The sequence below is a fragment of the Orbicella franksi genome, chromosome 11, assembly GCF_964199315.1.
Source record: "Orbicella franksi chromosome 11, jaOrbFran1.1, whole genome shotgun sequence".
NCBI lineage: Eukaryota > Metazoa > Cnidaria > Anthozoa > Scleractinia > Merulinidae > Orbicella > Orbicella franksi.
Window position 1 is genome coordinate 13,746,188 of NC_138155.1, and position 25,713 is coordinate 13,771,900.

Consider the following 25,713-nt stretch of genomic DNA (forward strand, 5'->3'; position numbering starts at 1 on the left):
TTTTTGTCCAATATTAACCTAGCCTCTTCCATGCGTTCAGTTAGTTGGGGAGCAGCGCGAAAAAAAGGGGAGCAAAAAAAATAGGGGAGAAGCGCGGCGCGGCCTATTTTTTCACTCGACGTTTTTCGTGCTGCGCCACAACTACTTGAACGCCTGGAGGAGGCTATTGTTAACAAAACGTGGGACTCAAACCTTTGCAGCAGCAACCATACTGCAGATGACCGGGGTTAAAGACTGCACGATCAAATATTATATTACTATTATTAGCATTATTATTGATATTATTAATAATATTATTATTAGTAGTAGTATTAGTATTATTATTAGTTATTATTCTATGGCTGTGTCTCACAAGGACTGGGAACTACCGAATTCACGAATTTGATTGGCTGAAATCGATATTGACCGCAGTCTAGATTTTCCCATCTAGACCGGCACCTAGACCGGTTTCATTTTGCGTTGAAAAAGTAGCAAACTAAATTACAAAAATGTTCACCGTTTTCTTTTATTTTCTTCTCAATCATTTATGGAAGTGCCAAAAAGCCTGATGACAAAAAAAAAAAAAAAAAAAAAGTAAAGAGAACGAGCAAATTTCGGCAGGTTTAAGTTAAGTTCATCGCCGTTCGCAAGCAAAATGTCAGCAAACCAATTACATTAAACGAATTAAAGTTTTTTTCTTTGCCATATAATAAACATCTTATTAACCGAGCTAAGTCGGTCTGTATGGGAGAATCTTGACCTCGATCTTGTGTACAGACCTCACTACGTTCGGTCTGTACTCACGACCTCGGTCAAGATTCTCCCATACAGATCTCCAGCTCGGTTAATAAGAGCTAATTATTATTATTATTATTATTATTATTATTATTATTATTATTATTATTATTATTATTATTATTATTATTATTATTATTAAAGATTCGCACAGCTATTGATGATATTGAAGCTGGTTTCGTCATTGGCTCCGGGCAACAACAAGTTGCCTAGGAAGCCAAGAAACACCCCTTGTTTGCTTTTTCTCTTCTTTCTACATCTCCAGCACCTTTCTAAGAATTCTTGCCGACCCCAACAATGCACATCTCTGGATCAGTCCAACAGGAATGCCCACCTCAATGGCTCTCAGATTGTCCTTCAATCTCAGTGGTATTGATCCCAATGCTCCCACTACCACTGGAATAACCTTTGTCCTCACACCCCACATTTTTCGAACTTCTCTTGCTAGATCTTGATACTTTTCAACTTTTTCATCTTCCTTCTCTCTCACCCCATTATCCTCTGGAATTGCCACATCTATAATCTGACAGCTCTTGTCTCTCTTGTCAATGATCACCAAATCCGGTCTCCTGGCTTGCTTGCTGCTTCACGTCCACTGGTAACTTGGAATCTGGGTTTGTTTTGAAAGAGAGAGGAGACACACAAGATGATGAGATGAGAAGTAGGGGGGGAGGGAGGGAGGGTATGATCGTAGTTAGTTGAGAGGAGTAAATATAAGAGAAAAGTAAAAGGGAAAGAGAAGAAAAAGAGACTAGACAAGAGTCGCAAGAAGACCTGGGGGACAACGCGCGTTATACCTGTATACCCACGCGTGCCCTCCTCGTACACGCATTAATCTACATCCGGTTTGCTAGAGTAATATTTCGATTACAAAATAGCTCAATCTGCCAGTGTTGTGTAGTGTTTTTATTTGGAATTTTAAACGTAAAACGCATAACTGTACAGAAACAATAACATGTTGTAGAGGCAAGGGACGATGTGTAATAACTATTGTTCCCAGGCTCTCTCATCGCATTCAATCGCAAATAAAGGTGAACGTATGACTTGATTTGACTTGCTACCGATCAAAAAATAGCAATAAAAATGAATAAAATAAATTAAAACTTACGTTTTCCTTGCCAATATATTAAGTTGTCTTTCTGTTTATCAACATTGTTCTATTGTATTTCTACAGAGACACTTGCATATTTACAGATTAAACATCACATGTTTCTTCTATATCTAGTAAAATTCGAATATATTGGATATTTTTTAATTACTCCCAAATCTCTCAGTTTTACATTTGACCTCACACCTGTTAATCATGGTTCCATTCTCCATTCCCGCCTATAGAAGCCCAAACGTTTGGTCCACTGTTACAAAAAAATACTCAGTTTTCACAGTTCACTTCCGGCGGAAGTGGCGTAACGAATCAGTGAGAACACTAGATAGGAAATGAATATGGCTGCAATGCGGGGAAATATGTGACAAGTGGCAAGCGCGGGAAAATACGAAACCGCCGAAAAGGGCGGGAAATCGTGACCACGATTGAATTTTTTTTCTAACATCTGATTGGCTGAGTACACAGTATCTTGTGCTATGATTGGCTAAAGGTTCAAGAGCCAATCATCTTAGAGAGAAACACTCCAAAGGAAAAATAAAAAACAACAACAACACTGAAGAAGCAATAATGAACCGATTGATTAAGGGAGTTCACGAACGACGAACTTGAAAATTTTAATTTCCTTATAAGAGCGACGAGTTTGTTTCTAACCACTAGTTATGCAAAATATGATGAGTTTTCGCCAACGTTCATAGTGTTTATGTTTACAGGCAATGTTTCGTAAACCTTCATGCTTTCCGGCGTTCACCTCCACAGTTCTTGTCTTCTATCCGGCCTGAGAAATCAAGAGCTACTGCACACAACCATTTTAACAGTTATTCCGCGGCATACGTGTCATTTGTAGAACGTCACACAATCCATTTTTGCTCAATCTCTAGCGTGGTCATAGCAACGGGACGGAAAATAGTCCATGGTAGTCACGCCACATTTGATTCCGTGACACTACCGCACACTAGAAGCAATTAGTATCGCATGAAACTTGCTTCTCGACAATCACTGCTTGGGAGAATTAATTCACAATTTTTGTTTCCTTGCAAAGCAAGTTTACTTGTTGAGGTTTCCAAGCTTGAAGCAAAGGAGCTTGTGATCACTGGCCATCCCCTGTCCGCAAAATAACGCCTGGAACGTGCGGGTTTTTACTTCATAAATCCGTATGGGTTTCAGTTTTCTCTAGAAAAAAACCGCAGTTATAAAAGTCTTCTTTGTAACTATAGCATACTCTTTTAAAAACTCGTCCAATCGTGCTACGTGACATTATCGTGCCAAGATCCACTGGGGCACAATCGTTTAAAGGCAGGAAGGATCTGGGTACGAGAACTCAACGACCACGTGAATGCAAGCTATAACAACACGCAGGTCGCACTCTTAGGAGGAGGCCTGGTTACTGAGCCATTTTGCGTCGAAGTAGCGTTCACTCTTGAGGTTTCGTCCTCAACAATTCTTGCCACTTTAGACACCGCTTGTGCCGCTGCATCACTGTTGCCGTCTACAACGGCTTGTGCAACTTCTGCGGCGGCCGACGCCGCCTTAATTGCTGACGTGGAATGCTTCGAATTGGAGATCTGCTTGGCAGTGGCGCCCGCGACAGCAGCGGCAACCGCACTGGCGGCCATACGCCTAATTTGGTCGTCAAGGTTCTCGTTTTCAGCAATTTTGTCCGTTTTGTCGTTCTCGATGTCGGTAAACTCCACGTTTTTGTTCGGTTTAGCGGATGCCGTCTCTGTTCTCAAGTCGACCGATGTCGACGATTCCAGATTAGCGTTGTTCAACACCTACATGAAAAAAAGAAAAAAAGAAAAAAAAAAACTGCTTAGAAACACAATACATGCAAATACTATCCTCTACAAGAAAGAAACGGCGGTTGTCACATTTTTGGTAAGATTCCCGTGTGAAAACAGCGTTTTATCGCATACATCTGTTAAACAACATGCCGTTTGTCATTCATGAAAAATATCCTTAAATAAATAACAGCGATCGCATTCTCAGCGGCAACTATCGTTTTTCGGAAATCCTCGTAAAATTTCCGAAGTGTTTCCGATTTTTATATACCAATAAACACATACTCTAAGTAATCGGAACATATTTTACGTCAGCTTCAATTCGTCCGGAATAGCTTAAATATGAAATAAGCGTTTTAAAAATAAGTCTAAAGCTATTTATGAACAAATCCAACCCATTTTTTCATTCACATAGCTACAACAGAAATGAAACAAAATAAACTCGAAACTCAAAACGCTGCACTGAAATATCATTCGCCATTTCATAGTTTTACAAGTTATGGAATGATTAGGTTTGACACAAGTGAAAACCGAGGAAAAACACTTCTTGCCTTTGTCAATTTGAAAGAAACCTTAAAAATCCCCAAAAGTTGAAGGAAATTCTGAGAAGTTACCAGCGTGATTTTGTCAACTGCAAGAAAGTAGACCCGGGCGAAATAAAACCTATTTGAATCCATTTTTCCCCACGGGCCAAAATATTTTGATTTAAAACAACTTCAAGCAATAGTTAAATAAGAAAGAAAATACCATTTTTGATTTAAGGTCATTCCCCAGTATTGCATTGGGCATCCTTACTGCGCATAATTTATGGCGTCATTAGCGCGTGTTCGTGCACGCGCACATTGAAAACGTGGCGGATTTGCCTTGATATTGAGTTCTGTCAGTTGAAAAATGGCTATAGCTCACTAATGAACTCGGGCACCCCAATTTTTTTTCCAGTCATTTTAATCAACTAATCATTAGCTTTGCGTGAGAAAAGACTGATCTGCTTTCTATTGTTGGAAATTGAATAAATAAGGAAAATAGCAGCTGCACTGTAGTCTTTTCTAATTTGAAGTTTGATAGCCGTGGCAAGCAATTTGGTTCCAATATTTTAAGACGGATTCAGCTGTCTGTCAAAATCAAACTTAAAAAGTTTATTTGTGTCCGACACAAGTATTGACTGTAGTTTGAGGCGTGTTTCCATGAGTCTGGGCTCACAAAGAGTTAACAATAACTTGGAATGCGTTCTTGTAATAAGCATTAAATAACGCAAAAATGGGACATTTTCAATGCCTCACTGTTCCTTAACGAGCATAGGCATCCCCCCTTTTTTATTTTGTAATTAAAGTTCTCATATGATAAATATTCATTGGACAAAGTTTGAACAAAAATCTATGTGCAGTTTTATTTCAGGGGAATTACCTTAAACAGTAGCAAAAAGATGAACAAAGATTGATGAGATTAAGAATGATTTCTTTCTTTTTTTACAGTTTTAGATAAAGCTGTACAAAGCTGATAAAAGATTGCGAAAAATAATTTTGAAAATATGCATCATAAGCAATAACGTTTTTAACAAGGCACGTGACAAAGCACGTGACAAGGCACGTGATCTTACCTGTGTCTCGTGTTCCGGTGTCCGGGGTGGCTCAGGGGGGTGTATGTCCCCAGTCCCGTACAAAGCACCGTAACAGTAGCTGATAAGTTCGTTGACTTGTCCCTGATCGTACTGGTGCGAGAGAGCACTTCCAGAACCGGCGCTCAAATCTAGGCACACTCCGTGACTCTTCAGCAGGGCCCCTAATTCATGCCCCTCAGGGTGCCAAGTGGATTTATCAAACAGAACCGAGACAAGTGGCTTGGTTTGGGACACAGCTGTGTTCACATCCTGTACAGCACGCGACCAGTCCAGATATCTGAAATTATACAACAGTTTTAATTTCTGGGGCAGTATACCAGGTTTCTGTTTCAAGATCGGCATGGCTAGTCGTTCATCCTCACCCAACACTGGTTGGAATTTCTTAATGCTGGCATGGTGTAAAGCATTACAGGGAAGTGGGATGAACGTCTACCGGTATGAAAGTCATCCTAGAATCAGGTGAACACCAGGGGGGCCAGTTATCGTGAAATCGTCGTGAAGCACTCGAACGTTCCGATTGAAACTCGTAAACTCCGGAGAGCACTCCACGAGCGTTCCGGAAATCTTCGGGGTTATTCTGTACTAGCGGACGGAGGGAGGTCATACACACGGCAGGGAATCAACAAGTCACGAGTGCTTCAGACAATGGCGCAGTGTGAAAAGGCTGGCCTATTATTCTCTGCTTCACAAAGAAAGCGCCGACGGTCGATACGACCACTGAACCATCAAGTAAAGCCATCACAAACTGATAAAGATCTCGCGACGTAAAAAGAGCAAGTATCGACATCCAGATTCTCCTTACCATGTCAATACACTGGCAGGCAAAGGGGTGATAAGTAACAATAAATTCATCAATTAAGAGACTACCTTCAAGCACCAACAAATTCCCAAAAAGGTTACTCAGTAAAAGTTCTGGGGAATTAACATTTCGAGTTAAGCATCGACAGATTTACTGCTTACCACACAGGTCAAACAGGTCTTCAAAACATCCTGTGAACATAATAACCCCCCTGAGAGGACAGAACTGGTGAACTAGCGGGGTTCCATACTTAAAACTTGGCAAACGATATTTTAAAAATTCTTCAGTCAAAAAAACAAAACAAAAACAGTCTACACAGCAAGACGGAACAGAAAATCGCAGTTTGCTTCGCAATGTACCGTGACATCCCGTTAGGATAAACAGCTGCAGGCATTTGTCAAGAATGTTCCCAAAAGACACTGAATTTTAAGCCCCGTCCACACTACACGGGAGACATTTGAAAACGGAAGTTTTACTCTGAAAACGCATCAAATGTTTCCCTCCACACTACGCCGGAGTAATTTAGACAAGCAAAAATCCTCGGCCATTTTGGATTTGTGTTCGAGGAAAACTCGCCCAGGGAAATCACATCACGATCGCGAAGCCATCGTCTTCGAATAAAAGCTCCGTGTTCAAAATATTTTCTGTCCACACGAAAGGTCGGCGTTTTCAATTTCTTCCGGTTTGAAGAGCGTTTGCTAAAAGCTCCGTTTAAAATCCTAAATCAGTTCAATGAATAATATTTACGGTGATCAGAAGATCAAAATTCGCGCAAATCTATTCCGAAGTCTCATCGATCACAAAAGACTGAGAAATTTCACGATTAATTATTCCTTATCGTTGTCAAAACATAAGGTCAAAGCCGGAGCGCATTTTTCAAGGATAACAGATAAAATGAAAGCTGAATAATACGCATTTGACAAATGTCTCCACCACACATTCGCTCAATTCAGTAGCGTAACAGTCTTTGGAGCAAAGCCGACTGGTAAAAAAACCGCAAAGAAAAAAAAACCGCGCTGCTAGGCTCGTGAAAATAAAACCTTACAACAAAGTATGGCAAATCGACTCTTATTTCAAATCTATGACATTTCAAATTCATCCCCCACATGAATATAATTATCACTTCTATTTAGTCCTTCACCTCGATTAAAAAAGGTTGCCCAAGTTATAATAATTCAAACAAAAAAACCAACGGGACAAAATACTAAATTATATGTCTTTACCATACAATGACCCCTTGGCAACTACTATTTACACTTGATCTGTCACTAAAAACAATGCTAAAAGCACGCATCGATCGCCAAAAATACTCGGTGTCAAGAAAAGTAAAACTAGAACTTCGACATGGTGGCTTTATTTTTGATAACGAAATAATATCGAAAGACGGGATTAAAAGACATAAATTAGTTCGCTTTACACCGCCGCCATGTTCACCACGAAGTCGACAGCAGAAAGTGTTACAGCGCAGTGTTAAATAGTATCTGAGATTTTCCGGCACGTTCAAAATGTGCGTAAAACGTTTTCAGAAATGTCGATTAGATGTTTCGCATGAAAATCTAAAAAACACCACAAGAAAATTGGCCACAGCTCGCATTTTGAAAACAGACGATCGCAATGAAAGATTTCGGTGGCTTCGATTGATACTCTACAAACAGGTCATTGTGTCCAGCACGTTCCCGGGAACTCGTTCGAACGATTAGCGAATTGAAATAGTTTTGCGTGAAATTTGCTGTTCTAAAGTCACTTGGACAGATTGTCTGCTTCCTATGGCTTCCTACAACAACCGATGAATATTAGAATTGTTAAATTGTGTGTAGTTACCCTGATGAAAGCGGCTGATCTTCTTGTATCGTCAGTGATTTTTCCGATGTTCTGTTTCTTTGGTCTTTCCTCCTGTTAAAGAAGATTTTCCCCTTCGTCGAGAAACGAGCCAATTTGAGATGACTCGATTGCGAGGTGAGCTTCAGATTAGCGAGCTAACAGTGGTTTTCAGCGCGACAAATCTGTCAATATTTTCTTGGATACGATTGCCAAACCGCCTGGGCCATCTGGCAGCTGACTCCTAAAGCACGTGACGTAGTCACGGTGTACATTACATCCTCAAGGCTCTTCCGATGAATTCGCTCGACAAAACATTTCATTAAATCTTAAACCTAGACAAACCAAAAAAAGAAATGAAATGAAATGAAATAAATACAGTAATTTCAACGTAGCGAATGAAAATATCCTGGATGTCAAAAAATATCTGAAAGAGCACTATGTCGCTTTCCCTTTTTTGCGAATTGCATTAAATAAAAAAAAAGCCTAGATATACATGGCAAATATACATCGCACTGGTTGTCAATTAAACAGGCAAAAATTTTCATTTTTTGTTTTTTTACTGACCTTGTAATAATGGCAGTTTGTTAAAACAATGTGAAAGCTAATAAATTTAGAAAACGTGTAGCGATAAAAGTGTTCGCTAAAACACGACCTCGCTTTCAAGTCTGAAGCTTGCACGAAATTGATTAAAATTTTTCGATGAGGCGAAAATTAAAATTCATGAATATTTACTTAGCAAATAAAAGCGAGATTATTGTCGATATATTTTATCAGCGTATTGCCCTGCTTTTTTTTTTATTTTTATTTTTTTCGAAACATCGCCAAAGCCTTTGACCGTCTGCATTGTTTGTTCCGATCGACTTCAAAACAGGCCATCGTACTTAACGGTTGCCATAGCGACATACAAAATAAAAACATGGCTCCCTTCAAACATCTAGAGATGCTTACATTTCGGTTATGATTTGTTGCAGATTTGAAGAAAAAAATGTTAAAAAAAAGCTCCACAACGAAAATAGCCTGCTAGAACACGATAATTATTATTACTACATTTAATTGTAGAGCACGGCAAAGCTGATAAGCCAATCATGAAACGAATAGAGAAAATTTTCGGCCCACAGACTTCAATGCGCGTAAACCATAAAAAAATGTCACTGCCTATAAACAGCCTTTCTTGTGCTAATATAGAAACACGTACGACGCGGTTTTATCTTAGCCGTAAATTTAACAACTTCGTTACAATGCCACGAAAATCAACATGCGAAAGTAAACAAGCCGAAAATGGCTTAAAATGAACAGTACCTAATTCATCCTTGTATAATAATCCTTTCGCTTCGAAGACGAAGGTCGAATACTTACTTTTCTGTTCACAGAAAGAACAACTCTCACTGAACAGTTAAAGGCCTTATTTTAGCACAGGTTGTTTCGTGCGTCCGCCTGCAAGAGCGCAATAAACCAAGCTTGAAGGAGGAGAGAGCTAAATTAAAAACACTCTCTTGTGTGTTTCCACTTCAATCGAGATGCCACATTTGCATACGAATAACAAGTTATTACGCACAAGATAGAAAACAAGAGGTTTCCAAACTTACAATAGCTGCGTAGTTATAACAAAAAGCACTAATGGATGGCTAACTGCAGCAGACAAAACAAGCGTTATTAGAAGTCAGAAAGTAGGTTTTCAGGGTTTAGCTAAACGAATCGCTGCAGAGGAGATAATTTATTCCGACATTTAACACTATTTAAACACCTGCAAACGTCGATCGAAACAAACCCCGCTCAACTTGGGAACCCAAACCAGAACAAAAAGCGCCAATTCTTTTCAGCTGTGTAATGATTGTCAATAAAATGAACTAATAGCTTGATTGAGTACTTCAATTTACACTTAACGAAGGTAAAATTGCCAAGAATTCGAGGATATAGCCCTTAAAAATCGTTTAATCTTCTACCAAATGCTGTTTGTGACGTGGAAGCTGCGCACGCAAGCCAGAGAAAAGCTGGGTTCCTTACGTCACGACAATTCCAAGTGCTAATTGGTCCACAGAAAATCGTGCCCACGTCTTTGCGGGCTTTTGTCAGTTTTATTTTTCGGGTAGCCGCGAAAATAAATAATGGTTGCCACAGACATTCATTTCCAAAATTCCCTGACTTTTCCCTGATAAAAACAAAATTTCCCTGACCAAAGAAAAAGCAAAATGTCAGGTCTAGTAGAGGCTTCTTCTTCCACTCGTTCATTAAGAGTGATAATTTTCAACAAATTTTCCTTTCTCATTGAGGAGAAATATCGTTGAGATCACAGTGACCCCAAACGTTTCTTCCAGCCTTCAATCGTATTAAATCAGCCATATTAAATTATTTTAATTTTCCCTGACTTTTCCCTGACTTTGATGAATTTTTTTCCCTGACCATTTCCTGACCTGTGACAACCCTGTAAATGTTTCTCTGAGTTCAATTCTTTCACTCGCAGTTCGTATATTGTCCACTCTGAACGACGTAAATTCAAAGGAAAACAAATTTTGGAAAGAACTCGAAAGAGTAACGATGAATTTTCGCTAATGGAAATCAACACACTGGATTTTTTTTTTTTTAAATTTCAACTTGTGCAAAACGTCGAATGAATGAGACCGCCGCTTTTCTTAGCTAACTTTTGAGCGTCTCAAAATCTTTGAACCAAGTTGCAGCTACGTATACGTGCTTCACAATTTTTATTTACCCTTTACAACTATTGATAATTATAAAATTTACTAGAAGGACTTGTTCGTTCTTAAGTATTGTACTTCATTAAGGCGTGATTTGAAGTATGGTTGTCGGTTTAGTTCATGTCATGAGCAAGTGGTTTGTTCTTAGTCCCCGTCCACACTATGCCGGAGGAATTTGAAAACGGAGGTTTAGTCTGAAAACACATCAAATGTTTCTCATCCACACTACGCCGGAGGAATTCAAAAACGCAACAATCACCGGTCATTTTGTAGTTGTTTTTGAGAAAAACCCGGTCAGGGAGATCACATGATTATCGTGGTGCCATCGTTTTCTAAAAGTTCCGTTTTCAGAATGCTTTTGGTCCACACGAAAACGAAAAGCCGGCGTTTTCAAATCTGTCCGGTTCGAAGAGCGTTTTCGAAAAGCTTCGTTTTCGTGACGATTAGTGTGGACGGTAGGCCTAACAGTAGAAATAAAGCTGCGTTTTCAACTTCCTCCGGCGTAATGTGGACAAGGCCTTAGTTTATGCACCACCTTCCTAGAGCTAGAAACAGTCGTGGAAAACAATTCGTACTGCAAGTTTTCGTCGCAAAAAGTCTGCAATGGAAAGTACGAGACAAAAAATAGATAGCCTCGGCTGTTTGGACAGATTAAAACCACAAAATTCGGCTGATGACTGGGTAAACTACAAGTTGTTCCAGTCAGAAAAAACAGACTTTTCAAAGTCATCTGTATACTTACTGTGGCGTGATAAACGCTACGAATAACGAAGATCCCGTGATGATATCTCGACGCCTTTCACTCAGCTCTTGACCTGTTTTACCAGCTAGTATCCAGTCTCCCAGGCAGTCGAATCCGGCCAAGTCCAAAAACTGTTTCAGTAGTTTGACCTCGTGCTGTTGGTCCGGGTGGTAACTAATATACAACAAGGATTTACCTGGAGATAAACATCACAAGTGCGAGTCAATACGACCTGATGGCATAACCCCTGAAGGAAGGCAACGCAAGAGGTATGCTTGACGTATTTTAGCGAGGGAGCAAAGAACATTTCGATCGGGCGAGCGCCATTTGGATTCGGAGAACAGGAGTGGTTTAAGCAGAGAGGAAAAAGCACTCTAGCGAGTAGAAGTGAGGCTGACTGACTGAATCATTCTAGCCTGCCACGATTCGCAAGTCCAAGATGGTCGCCAGATACGCAACAATACTCAAAAAATTAACCAACGCAACAATACCTGCAGGCAAACATTTTACACAAAAAGGATGACTTGACAGCACACCACTTGATGAGGGACACATTTGTATCTTTTATCTATTTTTCTGTCTTTTTTGAAGCTATAAGTGGCCCACAATCCCGAACAAAGTAGTTCGGAAAGTTGAGATGGGTCACGCATTCCCCATTCCCCCTAATTAATGTAGGAAAATGTCGGGTTTTTCTCAACAAAAAGGGAAACAAAATCACCTGATTATCAACATTGTAAGAGGGGGGGTGGGGTGGGGGAGAGAAGTTGTTTCGTGTCCCAATTTTTTTGTGTGGGGTTGCAGTTTAAACTTGCCAAAAAAAAATTAATATCTAAATTTCTCTCTGGCAAAGAAGATACTCACGTGCGATATTAGCGAGCCAATTGACAGTATCCGCAGGAATCTCTGTGTGTTCGTCCGCATCCAAAGCTGAAAAATACATACAAAAGTATTTTATTCTATTAAGGTCTCTTGGATAGTTTGATTAGGCCTAGTGAATGCAAGAGTGCTAGTCATTTACCAGAAACATCTGCTAAAAATGACCTTTCCATGGTTTGTAACTAAGGCGGTTTTTTTTTTTTTTTTCCAAAATCGGTCCTTCACCCGAAAACATCGTCGGAGACCCAGGGAAAGTTAGCTGGGGTGAAAGAGGTGGCGCTTATCTTATAAAACACCCTAAGAAAGATATGAATAATGTAGCAAGCTCTACAATTATTACGGTACCATTAAAATTCGCTGAACATACTGTAACAAATAGTACAAGAGAAACGCTAAGGCGGGCCTTGAGTAACTAGGCTTAAAAACTGGGGAGTTACAAGCTGCTTTTTGTGTCAGAAATTCGGGGGCCTATTTGGCGGTGGCAAAGGGAAGGAGATACTTTGAGAAGTTTACCAGGACATAGACATTGCTGCGCAGGCGCAAGACAAGTTGTACAACTGACCTGCGGGCGGTATAAACCAGCGGTAGTTGGTATGATGGCTCAGTTGTGAATTGTAGTCACTTACAAGCTCGTACAGTGGTTTGTGCTTCGGTCTGTTGCAGCCGATAATGGGCACAATCACCTGTGAAAAACAAATTCTTCATTTTACAACTGACCGTGTTTTTCACTTTACGTTGTATTTACAGAGCCCTACGATTGGTCTAAAAAATTCGCGAGACGTTCTCCGACCAATCGCAGAACGCTTGGTGTTTTTAGATTAGTGGAGAAACAAATGAAACCTGTTTTATCGTCAACTTGTTTGATAAGGGAGGCGGCGTGGCCAAGTGGTTTAGGGCACTGGATTTGAAATCTGGAGGTCCCTGGTTCAAATCCTCCGCCCTACCGCTATCTGGATTTGTTCTCGGTAGCCCCGAGTTCAACTCCTCGACCGCGTTGTGTAAATAGCCAACTGGTCAGCCTCCCACCAGTTGGGATTCTTAATAGTTTATGTTATATTTGAAATAATTTGTTTATTTATTTACAGTGTCCCCAATTAGCACATTAGCGCTAAATACATCGCCACTTAAATAAAGTGATTATTATTTTTTATTATTATTACTAAATTCTTAGACTTGCCACAAGTCGATCTTTGCTTAACCCTCCGCTTATTCATCTCTGGAAAGGACTTTTAGAAAGTCTTCTAAATTCTCAGACTTACCATGAAAGAACTCTATGGCAACAAGTAATAGGAATTTATGTTTCAATCTCAAAATCGCACTCTCTTACCATAGGACAAATCCCCTTGAAATTCATCAACAAGGTTTCAATGCCATAGAAAAACCTCGCCAAAACAAACCACATCATGTTCAGAGCCTGCTTGCTGCCATTGGTGACTTTACACCGACCAATCACGTCTAGAGTCGAGTCGTCACGTGACATTCTCACAGTCACGGGACCAACTTTCAGAATGACACCCGAGTTCCAATAGGCGCAGATCTCACAAGATGGCTTCAAATTGGCGCATGCGCCGATCAGCATCTTGGTGCAGTCCACAGTGACGTGGTCGCGGAATTTGTAACGCCAGCCAACCTGGATGTTGCCTTCCGGGAGGGAAGTGGGCCAAACAGTTACATCCTAAAATATGAAAGAGGGGCAATGGTAAAAATCTCCTAAGGTAATTTTACTCGATCAGATGCGCCGGAGCATCATGCAAAGAAATATACCCATCACTGCAAAACTAAAGAGTAAAAAGGGCGGGGAGGGGGGGGGGGGAGGGGAGATAAAAACCTAATATAAAGATACTTAGATAGAAACCTAAAATCATAATTAAAATCAGATTTAGTACCGTTCCCAGAAAGCTCAGACTCTTAGAACTCTTAGATGCTGACATTTTAAGAGTTACCCCTTTCCCAGAGCAAAAGTACGGTTCTTCCGGAAATGGGGACAACCTCGAGGCTATACTTAAATTTTCGAGCATCCCCGACCTTTTCACCAGGGGGTTCCCCCTGGCAACCCTCCTGAACAAAGGACAAACAACAACAGACCTTTAACTCTGCGGAAGTTTTATCATGAGTGGAACATAAGTCCCCCCAGGAAAGCCCATATAAATGACGATCAACAACACACCTTGAACTCTGCTGGAAGTTTTGTCATGAGTAGAACATAGGTCTTCTCCTCCCCCCCCCGCGGGAAACTCCCCAGACAAAGGACGACCAACAACGCACCTTTAACTCTGCTGGAAGTTTGGTCATGAGTGGAACATAAGTTCCCCCGGGAAACCCCCATAGAGAGGACGATCAACAACGCACCCTAAACTCGGCTGGAAGTTTAGTCATGAATGGATATAGGTCTCCCCCACCGGAAACCCTTCAAACAAAGGACAAACGACAACGCACCTTTAACTCTGCTGGAAGTTTAGTCATGAGTGGAACATAGTATCTCTTGAACACTGAGCAAGACTTGTACTGTGACATAACCAACTCCACATCATAATTTCCCTTGGGAGCACCGTCAACCAGGAACCCAAGACTCCTGAACAAAGCGATAATATTCTGCAGCTCTTCTTCATCCAGAAGCGAAGGTATCTAATGAAGTAAATTGTTTAAATAAGTGAATTGCTGTTCATAGGATACTCTTGTTACATGGGACACCATCGGGACCGCAATTAGATGTCTGTAACAGCAAGAGTCAGCAATAGCGTGGTGTGATGAAAATGGCCCAGTTATTGGAACTTGTGAAGTGTCGCATATAATGTATACTGCTATACTCTTTTAAAGATTCCAGTTCTTTTTGAAAATTTGTATTGCATATTTCCTTTTGATAAATTAAAATCAAGCAATAGTAAAACAAAAGCTAGTAAAAATTCCAAGACTGCAGGGTAACTATGTCATTCAATACGTCCAAGTTGTCCGTTGTACCAAGAGAAGAACGACAAAAAATTAATATTAGTTTGCGACCACAAGAAGTGTGATGTGAAAAAATTGTGTTTTACACAATGTAACATGTGCTAAAGATCATCATTCTGACCTGAAAACATAGCGGCACCACTGACTCTCGCACAAGTCCTTTGGTCACTATATCGTCAATAGCTGCTCTCAAGGTCCATTCATTAGGCCGCGCCCCTGTTGGCCAGAACTTCTCCACCTTGCCAGCCTTGACAAACTGAGGGACATATTCACGGGGGTCTGTCTCACAAAGGACCCCTGCCATGCAGTTCAGGAGAGCACTGGGGTCCACACACACTGTTTTACAAGGGCCTTGGTTTGGGTCTTGATAGGATGGTGGAATGTTGAGTACCAAGATGCAGCCCTGGAAAAACATCAACCAATGTTTCACAAGAAAAAAAAAACTTTCCAAGATGTAGATATTGATGGGCCATTATTATCACTACTTAACAGTTGATGTTACAGTCATTTTTGTGACGCTGTATGTTATCATAGCAACAGTATGACCTGCTAAAAACACCCTTAATTTTAGCTTTAAGTACTTTTATTTCAAAAACAGCCTGGTGAAATCTTTCCTCTATTAACAAATTTTGATAAGCAGAAGAGCCACCTTAAATTTGCAAAAAATTAGAGGTGATTCTGAAACAGCCTTAAATGTCACAAATGTGCATAGGGTCAGCATGGCTGATCTTCATTGGCACTAGGCTTTCATTGTAGACGTCTAGGGTGCTGGGATTTAGTTTCAGATGTTCAGGTGCCAAAGACTTTTCCCATACCTTGAACTCTAGCACTGCCGTTGCTTGTTCAATGTCTACCTCTGCAACACCTGCATCTGATGCCAGCTGAAGGTAATGATCCCAGGAAACCAACACAGCATGGTTTTCACGCAACTGAAGAATTGCGCCATAGAGGTAGATGACACTTCGGCTGACGTCTTCTGCTAAATGAGGGAACAACTTGCTGTCCATCAGTGTTTGAGTAACAGCATGTTGTAGTTCTATCATACCCTTGAAAGACAAAAATGACAAATTAATAGAAAGCTCTTTCAAGATCTGGAGATTTATGAGGTTCTTGTACAAAACTAAAGACGTTTTCTCTATTTTTTTCCCAAACTATTCTTTTTTCCTAAAGCTTATGTCAAGAATTAGGGTAGAAAGAGCTTTGGAAAGAGCTTCTGGCTATTAAAGCTAAAATTTTGGTAGACATTTGACTAGCTGTCAAAGATTTTACAAAGCAATGGCTTATTGCAGTTTGAAAAAACTCCACACTCCAGAATGGATTTCCATACTTACAAGAATTCCACCCTTAACTGTACTTGTAAGCTCTGGAATAAGTCAGTAGATTTCTGCACTTCTTCCAAATCTTTTAACCACAAGTTCTGTAAAATCTTATGACAAAATAATTCCAAAAAACAACAAAGCTACTAAGTTACCTTTCCTTTCAATGTGCTCACAAAGTATACTTGTTCTGGTAGTCTGGACCAGTTTTGGACAAGGCTCTGCAGTCTGTTAATTCTTGATTCCACACATTTTTCTTGTCTCAGATCCCTACCACAAGTCAGAGTTCGATAATTAATCATGTACAGTTGACTCCTGATAACTCAAACCCTTGCTAACTTGAACCTTATGCTGACTCAAACCAAACTCGATTTTCCCTGGATTTCTGTCATCCTTTTAATGTGGTTAAATGTAATTTAAGCTAAGTTAAACGTGAAACAATGCTGGTCAGCAGCCTTCCCCTGTTTTGGACATGCGCAGTGGTGTGGGGTCTGCTGGGGGTCGTGTGATTTTACAGTGTGGCTTTAGAGGTCAACTCATTCTCACATGCATTTGTGCCGTTTCGACTGTGCTTGGCGATTTAGCTCCCTGCCCTCCCTCCCTCTCTGGTAAGTATGAGGTAAGTATCATGGTTCCACTGTTTTTGCAGTGTGACGGTGCCTGGTGGTTGCCGCTCACAGGGTTGTCATGGTTGCCCTACAACTCGGCTCTTGTGCACAGGGTTGTCATGGTTACCCTATGCGCTCGGCTCTTGTGCTCGAGGCTCCTTTATCTTTCCAGGCACCTTCCCCAAGCTCATCTATTGTTGATGAGTTTAACTGTAATTTTACCCTTTATAACTTGAACTCTTGATAACTGGAACCTCCTTCTAACTTGAAGCAAATTTTTGTTTCCTTTTAGGCCATTTCCAAAATTTAATTAATTATATATAATATAATTTTTACCCTTGATACATGTAACTTGAACCAAGTTTGTCAATACATGAAACAAAAAAATAGAACACTGTCTTTTCAACACGGCCTGATGAAAATATATTGAACATTCTAGTTTACCTTGACTTCTCTATACCAAAATTTGTTTAAAATGTACAATAACCATAAAAACAGTTTTTTTTTACTTAATTCTGGTCATTTCTTCTCACCTCCCAATAATTCACTTCCAGATAACTCACAGATAACTTGAACCTTTTTTCAGTTTCCCTTGAAGGGTTGAGTTATTGGGAGTTGACTGTATAATAATGTCAGTAACAAGGAGGTGAACCATTCTCAGTCAGTCACTTATTTATAATACACCACCATAATAAAAAAAAAAATAAGTAAAAAAAAATTATCTTAATCGACCACACCCCCAATGGGGTTTTTCAGGGCTAGTGGAAACAAATTATGAAAGAAATAAAACGTAAATGAACATAACACAGTTAAAAATCCCAACTGGCAGGAGGCGGACCAGTTAGCTATTTACAAGCGTGACCAAGGAGTTGAACTCAGGACTACCGAGAACAAGACCAGCTGGTGGTCAGAACGGGACTTGAACCCATGACCTCAGGATTTCAAGTTCGACGCCCTAACCGCTCAGCCATGCTGACTCCTAATGATGTTTGAGAGGTGATGCTTTGAGTGGTAGCCTATTGGAATCATTAGTTTGGCCTCAGAAAGTGTCAATCTGACCTCTTGATGCTAACAATGACAGAATTTCATCTTCAACAATGTATATTTTAACTTTGCCATAACTGAAAGCTACACATACTTTAACATGTCTATTTCTGCCATGAACTCTTGTCTGCAGTTGTCATCGGCCTTTTTGACAGCCTGAAGGACTTCATCACCAAGAGCACTCCGATCTTCATTGCTGTCAGCATGTGTTCCTACAAGGATGAATGGCGAGGCCAACGCCTGAAAAATAACAAGCAAAATCCACTCAAAATTTGCATGGATGAGTCGTGAAATCAAGGTTAAGAAACACTTCTTATGCTTTCAAAAAGTAGGTAAGTCTCCGAAAATGAGGTTCAATATTAAAATAATGGTAATTGACCATAATGATACACCAATTCAAAATTCAGATAACATGGCCATATGACAAACCCAGCACACCTTTGATCGCATCAGTAGCATCCAGTGTATGACAGAGTCAATCTTGAATGGATCACGCACGTTAAACACAATGGCATAAAGTGACTGCTCACACAGAAACAGAGGGTGGACACCTTGAAGGCACTGTGCAAAATAAGACAAAACACTAGATGTTTAGTTCTTTTAATTTACTTCTCAAACTTATTTAATTGAATAATATGATCAAGTCAAAACAAAGAAAACCACAATCATCAAGGAGGTTTTGACACCCCATCTTATTAGCATAGACATCGACAATTTTACTTCAATCTCCGTTTACTCCTTAGTTTTTGTTTCGATTGAGAAGATAAATTATATCAGACAATTGAGACAGCGTTTCATTGGCCAGTCAAACACCTCAATTTTTTTCAAAAATACTCCACTGCACGTCAAATTTTCAACTCTTTTCTCAGTGGTTGGATATCCCAATGAAACACTCTTTCTCGTGTTTGATATATTACATCCGAATACTTGGTACATGACTGTGTAGGTATGTTCATTGTACACAATTGTATAAAGACTATCCAGCTGGTAAAAACCCTGTTATCTAGAAACATTTGAAATCTGTAAAGAACTTTGAAGATCCTTGATGGATTTTCACCAGGCAATATCCCCAGGTGCCCTGTACATATGTAGAGTACAAGGAGTTGATGATTAAATTCTTAATTCTCACCACCTGCCTGCTTTACAGTGTAGTGTACTTTGTACTGAGATTGTAAGGAGAAAACAGTGTGTGGATCACAACTTAAGAGCACTAAGTAAACACTCACAAGCACACTTTAACGAATATCACTTTAACGAATATCGCTGCACTTGGCCTGCTCCCGGTGAGCCCGAACGAAGCGAGGGAGCCTGCAGACATTCTATTGATGCCACCGTTCTATGATACCAGCTCCTGGTATCATGATATGATTGGTTAAATCACTGATTGTTGACATCTTTGAGATCAATATTTGACAGATCTTTGTAAACTGCAGTTGACTGCCCTACACAACTCCTACAGCTCATGACAATTGTGCAGTTGCCATTCTCTTTTTATTTTCGGTCTCTTGACCTTTCATTATTTCACAAGTGATTCTAAAGGATACTTTATGCTCTGTTATGAGGAGGAATTTTAAGTAGAGTGGAGCTGTTTGGCTGTGCTGTAGCAAATTCTTTTAGAAGTTGGAACCTGCATGTCGTTTCGCAGAATTTGACACCTCTATCATGTGCTTATAATTTCTTTAGGCTCTTGACAAACATGAAACCATGAACATGTTGCTTACTTGCACCTCTATATTAAAACGTTGAGCCCAGCTGTTTGATTAGGTCAATTTATAGAACTGTTTGCCAGTACAGAAAATGTAGCTGCTTGACAGGTCTAATTATCTCACTGACAGATTTGTTACAGGCTAATCACCAAGGGCGGAAAGGCACATCAAAAACAAAGTCTACAGGCTCCCCCGTCACGCCTGATCGCTTCACTTTTGCAAATTCTTCAGTTCTGCGCTCACCGAATTGTTTTCCGTCCTCGCCAGGAGCCTATTCGCAGGCTAGCCTAAGACCGGACCCCCATTCAAAATATGCACTTCAACTAAATTACATTTTCCTGCTATGTATGGGGAGCTACACTTGAGGAAAAGCCACCAAATTTTACACTTTTCTTTTGTCTTGTAAACTCAAGACTGAAGCTACGCCAAAAAATGGATTCCTATTGCAGATGGTATACAAATTGCTATTTCAAGTCCCCCTAACTGCCAAATTAATAGCCAATAATTTATGTATAGATATGTTGTAATCCCCTAAAATATTGTCGCTATGATAATCATAACTTTAAGTATATTGTTTTTCCCCAAACTTTCTCAAGCTTTTTGTGTTTTTATTTTGTTGTACGTTTTTGTTACTTTATAATGTACTCTTTACTAGTAGCTGTATTAGTAATAATTAGTGATGAAGATGTAATTTGCTTTGTTTGTTTTACTTTAAAAAGAAAAACACTCACAAGCACAGCAGGGCTGTCATTAAGTTTTGATTCATGCGATCACCTGTAGCCTTGATCTTCACACCCATAATGAATTTGTTACTTTATGGGTGAATTTTATCAGCTACAGCCAAGTTCACCCATAACAACAAGGGGCCATCAAGCATGCTCAGCCGTAGCAGGTGCTACAGGTTACAGCCCTTATTGACAGCCCTACACAGCACAAGTGAACTTACTGCTCTTCCTCCGCAGTCCCACATGTCAACAGTGAGCGACAGCATCTTTTGATCAACATCGGTTCCAAGATCAATAGATTCTGAAAGATTCAAGATTTAGAATTCCCAAATCATGATTGCAACTTGACAATCAACTGCAATTAACTTATGGAAACAAGTAAAGAAGGATAATCAAATAGGTAATGAGTAACTTGATACATGTACATCTCATGAATACCTAGCTACTGTACATGTACAGTTTGTGTACTACGTGTAGCTATTCATGCCATAGAAACCCAAGTACTAAGAGTCAAAAGCTTACCCAGCCAGCCTTTTTGCCTTTTTCAAGTTACTTTCTCAGCCAGGTAACCAACTACATGTGCATGTATATAGTCACACTCGCACCCTCCTGAAACTTTTAATTGATACCCCTAAAAACTGCCCTTCAACCTCCCCCTCCTCCAGCCCTATCATCATCACTTTGACTAACAGAAATTGAACCAATTGAAAACAATCCCACCAACCTTTCCCACTCTTAAAAGGTCTCCAAGATGCAACATGAACTCCTTCAGTTGAGGTGTCAGCGTAAGTCTGTGTCATTGTGGGAAGACTCAACATTAAACTTGTCTTCCCGCTTCCTTGATTTCCAAGGAACGTCATTCGACATAGAGACTGTAGATTACACTTCTTCAGAAATTTGCGACAAGATTCAAGCCCATTTACTGCCACCTGTAATGGCGGACATCTCAACCCTGCACAACCTTCAACTTTAAGTTCTTGAAGTGACGAATGGTCCAATATGCAAAATGGCAAGTGTCGAATTGCACACTGCGACATGTCAACACATGTCAAGTTTTGACGGTTTGTGACCAGAGAATCTAATGATTTTTCAGTTAACTTCACACACCAACTAAGGTGTACTCTTTTCAGAGAAGTACACTCTGTTGACAGTGCTACAATCGAATCATCTGAAATATCCTGACAACCACTGAGGTTTAAGGATTGGAGTGTCGTGCATTTTGAGCAAAATCCTTTTACTCCTTCATCAGACAACTTGCAATGGCTAAAACAGGCATCTTCTAAATTTTGACAAATGTCACCCAATCGTTCTATAATCTCATCCGTAACTGCAAGAAGTTCACTGAGATCCAAAGACCTGAGACTTGATGCAACATGATCCAAGAATTGTTTTAAACCACTTGACGTAATATTGTCAAAGCCAGAAAGCACCAAACTTTCAAGCTCCAAATCTGTCCTCTCAAGGAATGACAGAAAAAGGTCATCATTAAGAGACCAGCTCTTGTCGTCATCATTATCATTGCTTTCAATGTCATCTGCAGATTCTGTTGACATAACTGTCACATGTTTTATATTTTGGCAGTTTGTCACAAATGAAGCAATTCCAGCTGGAGATAGTCCCTGACAGAAACCAGTAAAAGAAATACTTGTGAGCTTTGTACAATGTTCTGAGATCTTGATGGCAGACTCATCGTCAAATAATTGACAGTTGTGGACTGACAATGCATCCAAGTCAGGGTTTATGTCTTCCACAAGAGATATAACATCATCTGAAGATAGTGTTTGGCAGTTTTTGAAAACCAGTTCAGTGACAGCTTGATTTTCTTGAAGGCTTTCCTATAGTAAATAACAAAAAAAGATATCTGATCATAATTTAATACTTTCAAACCTTAAAATTTTACATGGAGGCCATTAAGAGTCAAAATATTTCAACAGCAATTTAATGTGTGTCCATCTACCTGAGTTTCGAATCAGGCTGCCTTTTCATCGCTGCAAGCCCCATTTACCCCGGAATAGGAATAGGCTACAGAAAGCTAGAGGCACCTTTCAAAACCTAACAAGGCTATGGAACGCAAGAGGAATCAGAAAGAAGACCAAGGTTAAACTGTAAGACACTAGTTAGAACAGTACTCCTCTATGGGTGTGAAACATGGAAGATGATCAAGGGTGAAGAAAAGAAATAAGATCCATTCCATTTGAGATGTTTGAGAAGGATTCTAAAGATCAGATAGCCTGCACGAGTGAGTAATGAGAGAATCATTGAAATGACACATATCAATAGAATCAGAGATGAGATAAAAAGACGGCATTGAACTTGGATTGGACATATACTGCCTGGAGAAAGATTTAGTGACTGCATGGTGACATTAGGGTGGAGTCCAGAAGGTACATGTAGAAGAGCAGTAGGTCTAGGAAGACACCGTGAGAGCGGTAGCAAGGGATAGGGCACAGTGCAAACAGAATGTTGCAGCCTTATGCGCCTACTGGTATAAAGACCAATGATGTGATGGTGATGGTGATGGTGATGGTTACATTTTAAACTGACCAGGTCTTTGGGGACTAGGTCACAGTATTTTAGATATAAATAATATTTGTCAACTGGGTTGTAAACTTCAAATTGGTTGCGCAGTAGTCTTTCATTGGCAAAATCTCAGCCATACATCAAAGAAGAATGACTCGTGTTGCCCCTATAAAATTATTATTGAACTGGCCAGAGAAAGAAATATGCATTACACTGTTGTGTCTCTAGAGCTACAGCATTAAGTCGCATGTAAGCCACCAGGCCGGAGCTTATCCCAGTTTCTGTAGCATGAAGCAACAAGGAGTATTTCTACTTCCCCCTGGATGGGATGCTAGTCCATCAACATTAAATTCGCCAGTACCCATTTTTACTATCCAACTGCAGCGAATACCATCCAAATAAAAGTACAAATATACAGCGATATTGTACAGTAGAACAACTCTTTGCCTTAAAGGTTGGCGTGCACATGCAAAACTGTCAGACTCTCCCTCTTTCTTTGATAAATTTATTGACTACAGTAGTTGGAGGGTAAATCTCTTGTTAGATGTCTTTAGTGTGTAGTATCGCTGTATATTTTTACTCATTGTTTGCATTTTGACTCATCCTACGGGCTCGCCAAAATATGGCACAACTCGTAAAAATGTACAGCGACACTTCACACCAAAACATCTAATAAGATATATATACACCTGGGTGGAGAGAGGCAATGCGAGAGTAACGCATCTTGCCTGAGAACATAATACAATGTCTGGCCCGAGCTTGATACCCAGACAGCTTGATCCAGAGTCAAGCACACCATGAGGCCAACCATGCCTCTCTCTACAGCATGCAAAACAAAAATCATGTCTTATGGCTTGGGGCTAATGGATTTTGTAACCTGGCTGACAGGTAAGTGAAATTTAAGAAGTCAAATCAATGAAGTACAGCAGGAGATGAAATAGTTGTTAGTAACCTTAAAGGAGCTCAGTCACGATATTTTGAACTATATTTCTGCCATATACAAAAATAACTGGAAACCTAAAAATAGTAGTAAACTAAGATAGAAAAACACCAAAAAGATAATAATATACCATAAAGGAACAAGGATGGCTAAAAAACTGGAGAGGATTAACACAGATTACAAATAATGTACTCAAGATATGCAAACTGTATGTAGCTCATTTACCAGAAGTAAATTCATTTAATCATTTTCATGAAAATATTTTTTTGCAGCTAGTTAAAGTTTCTTTTGGGCTAATACATTATAGAAAATTAGTTTTCTTGTCACTCTACTCTAGAACCCATTTTATTCAGCAAATGTTTGTGTAATAATGAAATGACTTAACAGAAATGACAGGTGCTCTTACGGATAATTACATGGAAGGAAGTATCAAGAAACTATAACGCAATAACTTTGTAAAGATGTCTGGTTGTGAATTCATCAATTTGGCGAACAATCTATCACTCAATCATCACTTATTGTTAGTACTTGTCAAATTACATCAATATTTTCCCTCAGTTTTAGTTATTTTTGCACACCAAGAATGTAATTTTCCTGAACTAATATAACTTTACAGCGACTGGTGTGTTCAGTGGCAGTTTCAAAGAAAAAAAAAAACATTAATGAATTAATGGCAACACAAAAGTTAACTTGGAATAAATTAGATCTATCCGCCATCGATATTGCTCCTTCGTTTTACCGATTTGTTCAGCAAATGGACTGAGCACAGACAATGAAGCATACTGACAAACAAATCAAGTATACACTGCTATATATGCAGAGATTTTGTGTCGAGTGTTCGATCAATTTCTTCAGGGAATTTTCTTTCTGAAAACCTTTGATTGATAACAAGGGCAAACATGCTATTCCAAATTATGAGGGGCGACATATTAATTAATTGAACCTGAATTTCTCTCCGTGCTTTCCACTTAAATATTCAAATACATGCGGTTGCAAACTGTCAAATTCTTTGGGTAAACATTGAATGAAAATTCGACGAGCGAATTCGAATGATTTACCGGTTGCTAAAAAAAAATAAGGTTTCAAGTAAGTTAAAAGTTTCGAATTTCCAGCTGCCCGGCCGATCGAAGACTAACGTGTAATTAAGGGCATTCTTGAAACAGATATGCTTTGAAGTAACAAATCGAATAAGAGATTTTGAAAACGGGAAAATAATCCCAGTGGATTGCAAATGTTTACTATGGTAATAGAGTGACAAGCCGTAGGGGACAATGGTAACGTGCCAAATAAACAGCAGGCAGGTACGCGCGCATACAGTGTATGGACGATGAATAAGGTTTAGCTGAAATGTTGTCAATAAAATAAACCTTCTGAACGAAATTCTTTTACACGACAACATCGACAAACTGACAACTTACAATCAAGCTTGCCTTTCGCATAAAATATTTAACAAAAGTAAACTCGACGAACATCAAAAGCTTCAGAAGCCAAATGCGTTCACTTTGTAGTTTTCAAGTCACTGCACAGAAAAAATTGTAAACGTTACAGATCATTTGCGATGACCTTTTGCTAGCGACAGTTTCGTAAACGACCATACAAGTTTCATTTGATAACATAAATGCTACTGAATGACGGAAAGGTCAAACTCTCTAAACGATTATTGTATAAATATCGCGAAATAAACTTTCGTCAACGGCACGTTATT

At 39.6% G+C, this 25,713-nt stretch overlaps 1 protein-coding gene across 1 annotated transcript in view; it reads right to left on the minus strand.

The window, feature by feature from the left end:
- Positions 1-879: 879 nt before the first annotated feature.
- Positions 880-25,713, minus strand: part of LOC145502044 (uncharacterized) — a 25,249-nt gene continuing 415 nt past the window's right edge. Inside the window, exons 2-15 of the mRNA XM_081481344.1 lie at positions 21,273-22,383; positions 20,770-20,849; positions 18,556-18,678; positions 18,212-18,357; positions 16,621-16,735; positions 15,965-16,195; positions 15,271-15,552; positions 14,640-14,828; positions 13,531-13,878; positions 12,766-12,886; positions 12,189-12,254; positions 11,328-11,523; positions 5,252-5,549; positions 880-3,648 (exon numbers count right to left, since the gene is read on the minus strand). Coding sequence (XP_081337470.1) covers positions 3,217-3,648; positions 5,252-5,549; positions 11,328-11,523; positions 12,189-12,254; positions 12,766-12,886; positions 13,531-13,878; positions 14,640-14,828; positions 15,271-15,552; positions 15,965-16,195; positions 16,621-16,735; positions 18,212-18,357; positions 18,556-18,678; positions 20,770-20,849; positions 21,273-22,383 — 3,738 coding nt within the window. The 3' untranslated portion in view covers positions 880-3,216. The remainder of the gene's footprint in view (positions 3,649-5,251; positions 5,550-11,327; positions 11,524-12,188; positions 12,255-12,765; positions 12,887-13,530; positions 13,879-14,639; positions 14,829-15,270; positions 15,553-15,964; positions 16,196-16,620; positions 16,736-18,211; positions 18,358-18,555; positions 18,679-20,769; positions 20,850-21,272; positions 22,384-25,713) is intronic.